The 14,274-nt window shown below is 37.7% G+C and overlaps 1 protein-coding gene across 1 annotated transcript; it reads right to left on the bottom strand.

Annotated features, from left to right (window-relative positions):
- Positions 1 to 9,689: 9,689 nt before the first annotated feature.
- Positions 9,690 to 13,769, bottom strand: LOC104491978 (chromosome unknown open reading frame, human C4orf33). The gene is made up of 5 exons (XM_010134475.1): positions 13,583 to 13,769; positions 11,616 to 11,676; positions 11,392 to 11,443; positions 11,087 to 11,286; positions 9,690 to 9,789 (listed from the first exon to the last, which is right to left on the bottom strand). The coding sequence occupies exons 1-5, from the start codon at positions 13,767 to 13,769 to the stop codon at positions 9,690 to 9,692; spliced, it is 600 nt and encodes a 199-aa protein (XP_010132777.1).
- Positions 13,770 to 14,274: the final 505 nt, after the last annotated feature.

Genomic DNA, 14,274 nt, shown 5'->3' with positions numbered 1-14,274 from the left:
GGGTTTTGCAGGCATTTTGGAGTTGGTTCCCACCCCCCAAGTGACAACCAGGGCTCAAGGTTGGGTGAGGAAAGGGCTTATTCGCTGCTTTACAGCTGCAGTTGTTGTCTATTCTGACTCACCTCATGGCTGGAAAAATTCCACTGCAAGCACAGTGGAATTCCACATCAAGCCACAGGCACGGGCAAGACAAGCTCCCTTTTAAGCAGGAACCTACACTAAACTTTCAAAACCATCTTTCATTCCAAAGACTTCGCTAATAACCATTTCATCAATAGTACCTGAGTAGATATATAAACACCATTTCCTACCCAAAGAACCACATGTCCTCAGAGAGTTTCAAGTATGAGGCCCCTGAAAGGAAGCTTCAACTCTCTTCCTCTCTATGCATTATATCAACAATTTATAGCTTCAAATAAGACAGCCAGATTCATTTAATAATATAAGGAAAACATGATTGACACTAGTTTGATCAGTGATTTGTGATATACAGGCTGGTATCACTTCACCTATCATCCTCAAGATGAAAGAGCCTGTAAACTGAAGGGATCCATCAAAGAATAATAAAGGACCATAAAAAGACACTGGGGCATAAACTAAGAATTCCAAAGTGACCGAGTACTTGCAGCCCTATACATAGTTCATATTTGGTTTCTTGTCTATGACTATATGATCCTACACCACACTGAACTACTTATACCACAGGAACCGCCACATTTATTCTGTACTCTCATTTCACATGATGGACAGCAGGCAGGGAGCACACATGCAGCAAGATTTCTGCATTCATTCAGAATCTGGGAAGAATATCCAGAACAAAGACAGACAAACCAAAAGGATGGAATCACAGTTCAGTAACTGAACTATATCCTGATAAATGGAATTGTGTTTCTTCCTGTGACACAGAATTTTGATGTGATATTTGCCAAGACATTGAAACCTAACTTCTCACAACTGATCACACAATGTAATCTCATCCTGACTCATATTCCACCTCTCCAACTTTACTCATCAGGTTCAAATCTCCAGTACAGATTAAAAGCAATAACAATGAGAGGCTAGCTATGTTCATCATGGTCCACCAAACTACAAAACACAAATTTAGCCCTTGACTTTCAGGGCGATCTGCTAAAGGAATAAAATGGTGAAGTATTCTTGGATCTAAGGAGAATATCCTGTAGGAATCACTGAACTTTTTTCTTTGTTTCCCTGGCCCTATCTCCATTTCCTTTCTTCCTTTTCTTCCCCTCAAAGCTCTTTCCTTTGACTCTCCTTGACTTTTTGCCAGGCCAAGACTACTCTGCCCCACCTTCCCTTAGATTTTTAACCGTGTATCTCCTTTTGTCCTGCTGCTGTTGTATTTTATATCCTTTTGCCAGAACTAGTCTTCCTTCATAGCTCCACGTCTCACCCTGTGTTTCCCATCCCTCCTTCATTTCATGGTTCACACTCACCCAACAATAGCCAAGACCAAGCTTTCTAGTTTCCTGAAATCTGGCAGCTTTATTCTTCCATTTCTCATTACCTCAGCATGAGATTTTGGAGGACACCAACAAGAAGATTTGCCCAGTGGTTGTAACACACAGTTCTAGTATAGGGAATTACAAAGTAATTCCTTCAAGGTTTCTAGATACAAGAATAGCTACAGCGTTTCAGAACAAGAATCCATCCAGCATACTGGCCTTCATCCCTAAATAGATGCCTGAAGAAGAGCAAAACCAGGAAGTAAAGAAAACATACACTTACCCTACTACACCTCCAACCTCCAATTATTTTCAGATGAGGGTATTTCTGGAACCTGATTTTATACACTTAAAAACCTCCACTTTATACTTCTTCCAAGTACCTTTTCCCAGCCTCCCTCTAAGTCCCCAGAAACATCTCAAACACACAAAGGCAATACAACATTATTAGAAGTACCACCTTTCTCTGCTCCGAGCATGACACTTATCAACTTCATAGGATGATCCATTCAAGTCAACCCCCATCCAGCCTCTCTTTACAGTTTCATTCATCCAAACTCCATACAGCAATCTGTAGACCTCTACCACATCCTCAAAATATCCCTTTCAGGCTGAAGACAGCCCTAGTCTCACCAGTAGATGCTCATGAAACACGAGTATTCCCCAACACATAACCTGTCACTCGGAAGCAGAAAAATCACTACCTACTCTCCTCTGAAACAGCTAAGTATTTTGGTGAATTTAAAAAAAAAGTTTCAAGCTGTTATCTGGCATAAGAGGTTAGAGACCACCCTATTAACATCTAGGAAAGTAATATGCAACTTTAAAAAAAGAACCAATCATTTAAAGTGCCAGGCTCAATTAAACATAAATACCACAGCTTGTATAAGCTATACAGCACTGAGAAAGTACCAGTTTCCAAAATGTTTAATTTGCTGATAGAAGCAAACTCAGCAGTAAAAAGGAAGTGAACCAATTACATTGCCCAGAATTAAAGAGATCAATAATTTTATGACAGCTACTACTGGCACCAAGATATAAATTTCATTGCCAGCAGTGAATGAGTTCAAGAGAATGGAATCACGAAATGAAAGACAAGATTAAACTGGCAAAAAATGTGTTCTACAGAGAGTTCTGTATTTTAAAAAGGTGACATCTGAAAATTCTGGTTTTTTCTCCTCAAGAAACTGTTGCATATTCCAAGAAAGCCAGACTGGTTCAGTGTCTAAGTTTGTTTTAAAACAGCAGTGAAGGCACTGTAATTTAGATTTTATTTCAGTGCTATTTTAACACAATTGAGTTAGCTCTGGTTTACCACTTGTGTAAGAATACACCTGTATTTGCAAATAAACCAGGTAACTGGCAGAGGGTATTTACACACATACTCAGTGGCAGTGTATAGCATTATTTCTAAAAACACATCATGAACATATTTTGGTATGTTCATAGCTACTGCAAATACAAACAGTGTCTCCTCGATCATTGCTTACAACCCTCCCACAGACCCTGCAGCTAAGGCTTTGGCTTGTTTTAAACCAGAATAATGAAAACAAGCAGTGCCAAGCAGTATGTTGGATAGAACTAGCCTCTAGAACTGAATCCTCCTGGTAGTACTGATACTAATTTCAACACATGGATGAGTAGATAGGAAAAGGCGTAACTGTGATACACTTTAACAGTTGCATTAATCTCACTGGGACTATTCGTATGAGTGTGTGTATAGTTGTTTATACAACCAGTGTAATAAAGGTTTTATAATCAGACTTAAAGCACTTCCCAGTCCTTTTGCTGAAGCACTGTTCAGAGACGCTGTAGTAAAACAAAGCACTTGCTGAAAGCAAAAGGAAGGAATCATCAATAAAATAAATGCAGGTTAACTATCAAACTTCAGTAACATTATTATAAATGCACCATAATTAAATGCAATGAAGTCCACTTTAGAGAAGGCTCTGGCAGTGTGAAAGAATAGTTTTAAAATTTATGTGCAGAATATTATGCACTATGCTGTTCATATTTTTAAGGTATTTTAGATGGTCAGAATTTAAAGCACAACAAACATTCTGTGCCTTTCAGAGGCATAAACCATCTCAGCCTGAGAAAAAGGAACAGAAAACAACATAGTACTTAATATCACATTCATCAGCATTGGATCATCAGAGTACTGGGCAGTACATATATTAGCTGACTTGCATTTGTAATGAGTTACCTAAAACAGATAATACAGTAGCTATGCCAGCCATGGCAAACAAACCATAATCCAGCATGAAGTTAGAGCTTACTAGCTCTAATATCTAACCTGGCGTATTAGAGAAAATTGTTTAAAAGTATATGAAGACATCAGCAAAACGCTACTCCAGTTCAGGACACATTAAAACTCAAGTTTTCTTTAAAGAAAACTTTCTTTTTGTGTTGAAGAACAACAATTTTCTGACCCTCTTCAGCTACAGTTTTCACATAGTTTCACATTCTTCTCTAAGCTTCACTCCAGAGTTTGCACCACTTAAGCCTCACCCTTGAAGGGGTGCACCATCACTTACAAAACAGACTGTATTTAAAAAAAAAAATATTCCTTGACAATTAAATACGGCATTTTGGGAAGTTTGCAAGAGACAGTCCAAGACATTTGTTAAAAAAAAATCCATAAGAATATTCAAATCATTGCACATCACAACACTATCTTTTCTATTACAGACTAACACCCCATGGAATTTATCTTCTGTGGTTTTTTTTTGTCTCATTTATAGAAATATTACTGTAGGAAAATAAACAGTAGAACTGTAACTAGACAGCATGGCATAGCATTTCTTTAAAAGACGTCTCAAAAATTTAAAAAAAACCATCACCAGCTTGACCGATGATGAGACACCTTTTTCCTAAAACCAAGGCTATAATCAGAGGAATGGATCTAGTTAAGCATAACTAGGCTGGAAGCACCAAGGCAGAGTTTTGATAACGTTCTTCTTCCACCTAGTGGCAAGAAGCATAAAAACCGAGGTCTTTGCGAGTGCAGTCATACAATGTTTTCAAACATCAACTCTATAAATATTCACTGACATTATAAGCAGGACTGAGTCAAGTAGAGCTCTGGTTTTCTTGTTTAAGTTCACAGATAATAAACACACTGCCACAAGGAGCTTAGAAATGCAGGCAAGAGGTAGAATTGTTGAAACAAACCTAAGTTCTCTTTACAGGTATATTTTTCATCATGAAGCTCAGTATTTTCATTTTCCAGGTCATTCAGTCTGATAATCTTGTAAGAGGTTGCAACTATCATTTCTGCATTCTGCCTCAACCACTCAAGTATTTACTAAAAAGATTTGAAAAAACAAATTAAAAACATTAGAGCAAAACTGTTCAGCATTTCATTAAATTTAGTAAATCCGATACCATAATAGTATGAACTAGGACAGATAATTGTATTGCTCTACAGACAGGGGAGTGGCTATGGCAGACACACCTATTAGTACTGAGGTCTATGTACGCAATAGAAATTTATCCATTATATCAAGTGGAATTTTAAGTAAAAACAGTGTTTTCAAGCTCACATTCTGATTCTCTCTAGGATCAACATTCTCATTGAATTAGAAAACAGATTAAACCACAAGTGTATTCTCAGAGGCAGTGACAACTTGATACTATGTCCTTGTGTTTTCAACTAACCCTGGCATTAAACTTGGGGAAACTCCATCCCTTAGCCTTTGTGTGGGATTTTCTCCTGAAAAAGGACAGGAACAGGGGAATTATTTCCTCAAATTTCAGGGGGGCAAAAAAAAAGGAGCACTGAAAACATGACATGCTTTGGTATTCATTATGTCTGCTATTTGTTAGCAGCAGGACTGACAAAACATGGCTCCTCATTCATTTATATTTTATACATACACTCAATTTCCCAAGCTTCTTAGCTCAAGATAACACTAGGGCAGAGGTCTCTGAAATCTAAGCACACCTCTGTACAGCACCTCACCTCCCTTAAGTTCCACACATCTCCTAGTATCCTAATCAAAGTCTAAAGGTAAGAGGTTATATGTACTACAGGTGAAGTTAAACATGCACCAATTGCTTCAGGTACTGGGCACTACGACTACACGATAAGGGCTGAGAGATGATCTTTTCTTTTCCTCTGTTTGGGATGTTATGGTGAGGAACTGCCTCCAACTGTTCACATCCACAAGTTTTGCAAAAATCCCGTATCTTTTGAGGCTCTCTGTTCCTCTAATTCAGCTGAAAACTGGCCAATGGATTTAAAAATTGTTGTGGTAGTGGGAGAAAGGGCAATGAAAACATCGACAGAAGGGCACAAAAGCAGTGATAACATAAGCCTCATTTCCTTAGGAATTCTGGTGAAATATGTTAAAATAATCGCCATGATAGCCAAAAAGTTCCCACAACTTTGACATTTTCACAAAATGTCACACTTAAGGTTACCTACAGTCTTCAGAGAGCTAAAAAACCACCCAAATACTGTGCAGTCCACAGAGGGTACTCCTCTATTTCCAATGTAATAAAATTCCTGTATCTTAGACTCTGTTACATCACATGATGTAACTAGCACGAGGTCAAATATTGTCCATGAGACAGGTTGATTTTTAAAAGTTTTTTTAAGAGAGCAATGGATAAGAAGTGCTCACAGAGTTGAAGTGCTTAAATCAATTTCAAAGTGAAATGTATTTGTGAATAGAGTGCTTGCATTTTCTGTGCTTTCTATCATGCAGCTCTGCATTTTATCAGATTGATAGCCTACATAAAGCATATCCAGTGAGACAGTTTAGGGAATTTATCTGTATTGTTCTTGATACAAGTTTGACATACAAAAACAGCACTATGCTGAATGCCTATATATATGTATGCACATATATACTGAGCACATTCCTTCTATACAAGGATTAATAATTAACAAATACGTACTTAAATGGAATTCATGCAGAACAGAGTTTGTTCTGTCTTTTCCTCATGTGATAAGAAAAGAGAGACAATTCAGGAAAGACAGGCTACAACTGGACTCCATAGTGTAAAACATGGTCTGGTTAAAAGCAGATCAGAGCAAGAAAGCTACAAACTAACTAATCATCTCAACCAACATGGTGACCCACCACTGCAAAGTCCTGGGAGCTTTACGTGATGCTGGCAATCATTGTGTTGTCTGACAATAAGCTGTGAATTCACTACGTGCCAAAACAGTGCGTGTCCATCTAACATATGCCTGAGGCAGAGACTCACTCCCTCCTAGAGTAAGTTTCTACCAGGGGACTAACTTTAAACCTTTACAAACAAGCCAGTGCACCAGTTCCAACTTCGCAATGCATGAACCCATATGGAAACCTTCTGAACGCCAGCACTTACAGTTCAAACACTCTTACAGCTTAGAAACACACAACTGAACCAACTGACAGCAGTGTGGAGTAGCACGTGCCTTCAATAGTCTATATGATAACTTCCATTTTCAGAAGCATCTATAATTACATTTTGCACTGCAGAGACAATTATTTTACTTTAAATTACTTATTGAGGGTAAGTAATACGTTTCCTTTAAAGCATACAATTTGTATCCCAAGGCAAATCTGAAATAGTCAGTTTGAAACAGGAATGAATGAGACGAAGCCTCTGGATAATTTTATTTACTGTTCTTTACATACAGAATGTTACTAATCACACAAGAAAACCTTTGTGAGAACAGTAAACTCATTTTGAAACTTTGTATTCACTTCTGACAAATTGTTTAAAAAGAAGCCTAAAAGTTTTGCAAAAGCGTTTTTTGCTTTTGACTGAAATTTCAAAGGCAGCTTTGCGATGTTAATATCTAGAAAATGTTTTTAATCAACATTTATTGCATTATTCAATATTTAAGATTGATGTCATTCTTCAAAAATCTGTACAAGGATTAAAGGTAGAAAGAAGCCAAACAATCGAATGTACGATACTTATAATTTTCAACAGATGGCACTTTATAGCAAGGAATCCATCATGTCTAATTAAAAGAGAGCGAAAACAATTGGATGGCTGAGTGCACTGGTATGCCAAAGTCTGGATCTGAAAAAGCCTAACATCCTTAAAATTGAAAGTATAGCTCTGTAAACCTGGAAGTACAAAGAGGGAATCTAAAGCCAAACAAAAACTCTGAAATAATATTCCATCTCAGGTATTAATGACACTGAGAAGTTCTTCACAAAAGCAGAATATTCCCACCTTCTTTTCTTCTCAGGCAGATTTTACAGCTAGAGTAAAAAAATAGCAAAGGAGACATGACCATCAGACTGCCTACAAGCAGTAGAGAAGAGAGAATCCTTTTAGCAATAAGCCTTACAGAGTGCAGCCTTGCACAAAACTTTACAGGCATTCTGATGTCTATAGCTACATAGAAGATTTTTAGAACTGTTTATGAAGAAAGGCCTGGGAGCGTTGCTGCCTCTGAGCCACAACTAGAGCTACACTTTAAAGTTGCCTGTTAGTATTATCTGAGTGGAAGATGCTTACTAATGAGAGTCACAAAATGCAACTGAGAACGACAACATTTAAAGAAATCCATGGGGAGCTAACAGTTACCTAACAGGTAGTTAGAGAAAAAAAGTCACTTTTCTTGGAGATGCCCAGAGAAAGGACAAAAGGCAATGGACAGAAGTTGCAGCACGGGAAATGGCAATTAGATCAGTTTTCATAACAGATCTAGCTGAGTATTGAAACAGGCTACCCAGAGCATTTGAAGTTCCATCTGCGGAGTTACTCAGAACTCAACAAGGCCCTGAACTAACCCACCTGGTGTCAACAATAGCCCGGCTTTGAGCATGATGTTAGACTACAAGAACATCAGTCCCTTCCAGGAACTTGCAGAATTCTAAATTTTCCAGTATAAAATGCTACACAAAGGGATGAGACCTAACATCACATCCTCAGGGCATAACTTCTGAAAGAAAACCCCTCAGTTATGGCTGAATCATATTCTCTGTTTCTCAAAACAATCGTTCTCCCAAAACTAGAGAACATCCCCATGTTCTATCCTGAGATGATGACACTGCAGCAGGATGCAAGAAGTCCTCTTCCTAGTGAAGGACGGAGGACCATGTCTTAGGCTGACTCCACACTTTGAACTAAACCAAACAAGTCTGATTTTGAAGTCACATATTTTTCAGATGTAGGGTCTGGTTAGTGGATAAACTTCCCATTTTCCAAGTTACCTTATATAGCATTGTCAGCAGCCACAATGAAGCAGCACTTACTATACAGACAAAAAAAGGAACATCCATTTGTAAATTCTGTCAGACTTTTCAGATTAGATGTTACCATCTAACAGTATTCAGTACTGTTAAAGATATTCATGTCCTTATGTAGAAAACATAGGCATATACAATTAAGAGTATTTCCAGTGTTAGATGGCATGTAAACAAAATTCTCATCTGTCTGAGCTGAATCCTTAAGGTGATGTGACAAGGCCTTGCAACAAATGAGCTTCTGTAGTCACACAACTATACCAAAAGGTTTTACAAAACATTTGTCCCAGACGCTTTTCCTGGAATACATAAAACCTCTTGTAAATCTATCCTCTCTACCTAAATATCACTAGAAATTCCACACTGAATTTGAAGTAGAGAGCTCTGCTAATAAAGTAATACAGATGAAGTTCTCCCTTCAGCCTTGTGCAAGGGAAAACAGCAGGTACAGGAAGTTTTAGGAACAGGTAGTGCTACAGCTCCACAGCATCTTGCAATGCAAGTATCGGGCCACAAAATGCCGCAATAGCCATATTCTTTTCTATTCCTGAAGGAGACGTTCTGTCTCCTGATTGCAATCAAAAAACTGTAGGCACAGAAGAGTCTCACTCAACAGCCAAGAAACAAGCAAGCAGCAGTGAAAACAGAGCAGCAATGCAGCAACTACAGGAAACGGAAAGATTCCAAGCCAGATCCTTTTGGCCTTGTCAGGCTTAGAGCTATCATGAAAACACAGCTGTAATTTTAGCACATTTTTTCTCCCTTCATTGGCAGAGGCAGATTCATCTCTTGCACAGATGAAAAACTCCATACCCAGATGAACTGAAACACAAGCCATTGCACACTTCATACATTTAGAATCAATTGGTCCAGATATTTCACAGAGGATTTTAAGACTGAGCAATGATTTTGGTGTCAAGGAAAGCCTAACTAATCTGACTTTTACAAGCTCTGCTCAGAATGAAGTTGTTTCCATACAGCTTCATCCCACCTTAATGCTATAAAAATGTATGCCTCAATTCATTTAATCAGTGAGAGTCTTCCATATATCTGATTCAGGCTGCTTCCAATCTTCTCCCATTAATTCCTTCAGGTTCAAATCTTTGAAAAATTCCAGGCGATGACTGCAAAGAGAGGAGAAATAAATTAAGAACTTTGAAGTCCTGTAGTATGTGTCTCAATAAAATGCGATATCCTCAATAAGTTTCATTAACCTTTAATTTCAGGTTTTCTTGGACCGGAATGTAACCAGCATTCCCCGTGTTCATTTTCTAAAACTTGAGTTTATAAACAAAAATCACTTCTGTGTTTCTGAGAATCTTGTAAACACAGGGCAAAACATGTATCACACAGCATAAAGTGAAGTTAACAAAGTGCTCACTTTTTAAACTCCCTCAACTTACATTGCCTGGAACTGCAGTCAGAGCAAGAGCACAGTTATATTCTGCTTTAGGCCTTACCCAGACTCCAACAGCGTAAAAATTTACAACTCTTGACCAATAGAAAAATCGTATCAGAGCGATATCCTTTGATTACAGAAAAGAGGCAGAAGGGATAGGATAATGAAGCTAGTAAATGTATTTTTTCTGTAAGAGTAGTGGTCTTGTTTTCTTTTAAACATTATGAATCAGTTCTTACTAAGAATTTCTCTTGATAAAGAGAATGTACTTTATTAGCAATAGCTTAGAATTTTAAAATAAACAGTTGTAGAAGCTAAGTTTTTCTTAAATAAAGGCAAAAAAGAGTAATTTATCTAAAATTTACCTTACCTGACTGTCATTGTTTGTTGAGTAACAAGTTTGCATAAGAACTTAGTCTAGCCTCTAGAGCTAGTTCATTTAGACAAAAAGTCCACAAATATCAGTTTTTAATCAGAGCATCTCAGCCTCACAGTCAAAGAAAATAAACAGGCCTACAATACAACTTAAAAATCAAGATATTCCAGTTTTTCTATTGCTACTAGGTATCCTTTTATTATAGTTTTCAGTTTAGTCTGCTTTTCAAATTTTTCTGTAATATGGAGCCATCTCTAGAGGAGAGGTTATTTAGAACAGTAGAGGAAAAGCAAAAGAGTTTCATGGGAAATATGTCTGGTGAAATTAACACTAAATGGCATTCCAGGAGGTGCTGAAGGCAAGGAAAGAGTAAAACAACCTAGCTATGCTTTAGCTGAGGAAGGTGATAAAACAGATGCCAATGGTGTTGAATGCATCATTTTCTGTGCACCTAGGGGATAACATGGGAATCAAGCACTGATTACAGCTATCTGCCGCAGCAATTTATACAAAGTACAGTGCCAGTGGATCTGGGGCTAAGGAGTATAATTAAAATACTAGTGGCACTCAGTCTGAAAACCAGACTAGCTTTAAGTACTCCTAGACTAGTGCAACTGTATTACAGAAGAGCTAATGTTACGCTTACAAATCTGGTTTCTGTCCTTCCTGTAGTTCTTGTCGAGGCACAGGGTAAAGCGCTTCATATTTTCTCTCTTCTCCTGAGCCATGAATTGCAAATGCATTGAACTTGTTTGTGCATGGTGGAAAATAATTCCAAGGAAGATGAGCTTTACCCTCCCATTTGGTTTTCATTCTGGTCACCTCAAACTCTAAAGGAAGTTCTTCCTGTTGAGGGAGGAAAAAAAGAGGTGATGTCACCTTCCAATCAGGCAACAGGTAGGTAAGAACAGTCTGGTGTTCTGTACATTACAAATGTACTTATCCACTTACTTTCCATGCTCTTCTTCTGCCAGAAAGCAGCAACAACAAGTGTTGTCCATGGCTGTCAAAGAATCAGAGCACAATTTGCTTAAAATGATGCCAAGTGATTAGTGTACCTTTCTCATATTGGAACAATTTCTGTTCCCAGTCTTCCTTAAACGTATTTCTTACATGCATTGGAACTGGAAATGCAAATTAACATTTGTCACTTTTTCAGTAGGTGCTGTACTTACGGACAAAGTTCAACTTCTAAATACTGTTCAGTTCTGTCACTCAGGAAAAATGCTTCTACAACTGAAAAAAAAAAAAACAACCAGGCTGTCAGTATTTCAAAAATGCTTCTACAACTGAAAAAAAAAAAAACCAGGCTGTCAGTATTTTGACTATTCTGTAATATCCTGAAACCTTAATATCCCACCGAAATAATGCTGTTTTCATCATTTTTGGTCTATGCCATACCAGAGCTTGACTAGCTGTGCCCATGCTACTGACAGCTTCTTAACTCTTCAAAATGCTGCACCATAATTGTAACTTCAAGAGCTTCCATTTTTAATGCCTATCTTCATAAAGGGCTTTATAAAGCACTGTACCGATTTTATTTACTTTACCAATTCCAGCTTTGGAAACATCTCATGCAGCAGAAAAATATGGCAAGTCTACCAACTAGTGATAGCTGCCCACAGAGTAAGCGTCAGCACACAGCTATTTCACCCTAGTGTGCTGGCTGTGAACAAAGCTGACCAAGACAGAGCGATCTTTGTCGATCATACTCACAGCAAGCACTCCAGGTAGAGAACTTAAGTGCACAAGTCTTGTGTCTGCTAGTAGCCTGAGATTTCAGAGTGCCAGAGACCATAAAAAAAAAAGAGAGAGAAAAATACACTCACAGCAGAGCACACATTCCATAACTGAGACCGCTCTATCTCCAAATTAGTAAGAAAACATTTAACTCTTAAATGGTTTTTCCCTGTAGATGGCTGATACTTTGGACACACGATTACTGTTCCAGGTGTAGCTGAAAGCCATATGTGACTGTTGAATCACCTTTCAGGAACACAAAATAGAACTCTAATGGTGCTTCTCACAACAATGTCATTCTAATAATAGAAAGCTTTAGTTAGAATTATGATTAGATATGATTGATTATTTTTACATAAGTCTATTTAGTATAATAATATCAAAGAGGTGCTGTTTTAGTAGAGCTTTAATCAGCATATTCAATATTCAGGAAGTAGAGAACTGCTGGAAACAATAAATTCTTGCTTTATTCAAAGCAATGGGTGAAAGCGACAATACGGACAGGAAAGGAGAACGAAAACATTACTATGAAAGTATTCCTCATTTCATCTGAGTGCAGTTTTCAATCATATCTTAGGAGCTGCTATTTTTGTTTCACACCATCCTACTCCTCAAACAGACTTTGGAAAAGTAATTAAAATAGACATATTTCAGTTATTGCTCTCTACTTCTTAAAGCAAAAGTAGAACCTATCTTTAGGATTTCAATTCTATTTACCTACTGCAAATGCATTTTTATATATACATGCGCCACAAAACTGTGTAGCTATTCAACTCTGTCAAGCCTCTGTTATTCACAAGTTATATCAGTAACCCAGAACCTAAGTTTGAGTGCCTATACTATTGACAGGACCAGTAAGAGTCAACCTCATCACTCTTTAAATCAGTCCAGCTCAGTGGAGTCCATTTCTTTACGGCCACCAGTGACAGAACACATTTGCTTCTTTTCCCAGTCAGTTTTCTTGTAGCACTACTATAAAACAACCACTCACAGTCACCAGTGCTAATGATTAAAATCAATTCGCCATCTGGGAAAAGAACATCACTCTTGATAGAGTTTGAGGAGTTTTCAGCTGAATACAGAATGAGGCTTGTAGATACTTAAGGAGCTGCTTAAGGGCAAGGCAACAATTACAACTAAATTCTTTGTCAGTATTAGTTCCCAGATTGCTCAGGATATAACAGAAAGGAAAATTTACACTTTACATTTTAGATCTGATCTTTAAAAAGCAGTACTGTGACCAAAGAAATTGAATTGCATTAGATGTCACATACTCACCACTGGCAGGTCAGTTTGAAAAAATAACCATCACAGACTCTTAAGACCAGGCATATTAACCACAGAGGAACATCAGTGTCTACACAAATTAGATTATATTTGGAGCAAAAACAGTTATACTTACCCTCATAGTCCCACAGTCTACTAAATGGTTTCCCTGGCTCTCCAGAAGGTGCTGGAGGCTCATTAAAGAAGGGAGCACTAACTTCCATTAGCAGTCCTGCACTGTCCGGTGTCAGGCCAATGGTTACTGGCTCATGGCTCACAGGCAAACCATCCCATGTGTGTTTAACTGTAAATTTCATCTTCATATACTACATAATGAGAAAGAAAGCTCTGTCAAAGATGATCTCAGGTTTCATTTCAGCAACAACCACACTGTTTGCTTGGCCAGAAAAAAGCAAACTTTTATACAAAGTCAATAATCAAATCATGTTTTCAGACATCAGAAGAACTTAAATAATTTATAGCTTTATAGAGCACCTAAATAAACAGTTACATGAATGCTTTTCATAGGTTTTTATCCCCACATGGTTACAAATCACTCTGAAGTCTTACCAAGCTTAAGGCATTTCAGCTATGTATCTAATGAATAGAATCCCTGTAAGTGGAGCGTACCTGCCTGATATGCAGTTACTGGGAAAGGAAACAAGGCTGAATTCCACAAGTAGAATCACTTACACTTAATAAAAGTTTAAGATTAGACAGGTGCATCTAAGAAAGTTAATGAAGTGTCATGAACCCATTTTACACTACACTATTAAATTAACATTATGCACTTAGAAGTCAACATTTCCTTCTATCAGTCTATTTTCA

The sequence above is a fragment of the Buceros rhinoceros genome, unplaced genomic scaffold (genome assembly GCF_000710305.1).
Source record: "Buceros rhinoceros silvestris isolate BGI_N320 unplaced genomic scaffold, ASM71030v1 scaffold3424, whole genome shotgun sequence".
Classification (NCBI taxonomy): Eukaryota; Metazoa; Chordata; class Aves; order Bucerotiformes; family Bucerotidae; genus Buceros; species Buceros rhinoceros.
Note: the sequence above shows the minus strand (reverse complement) of the source record. Positions and strands in the feature narration are given on the sequence as shown.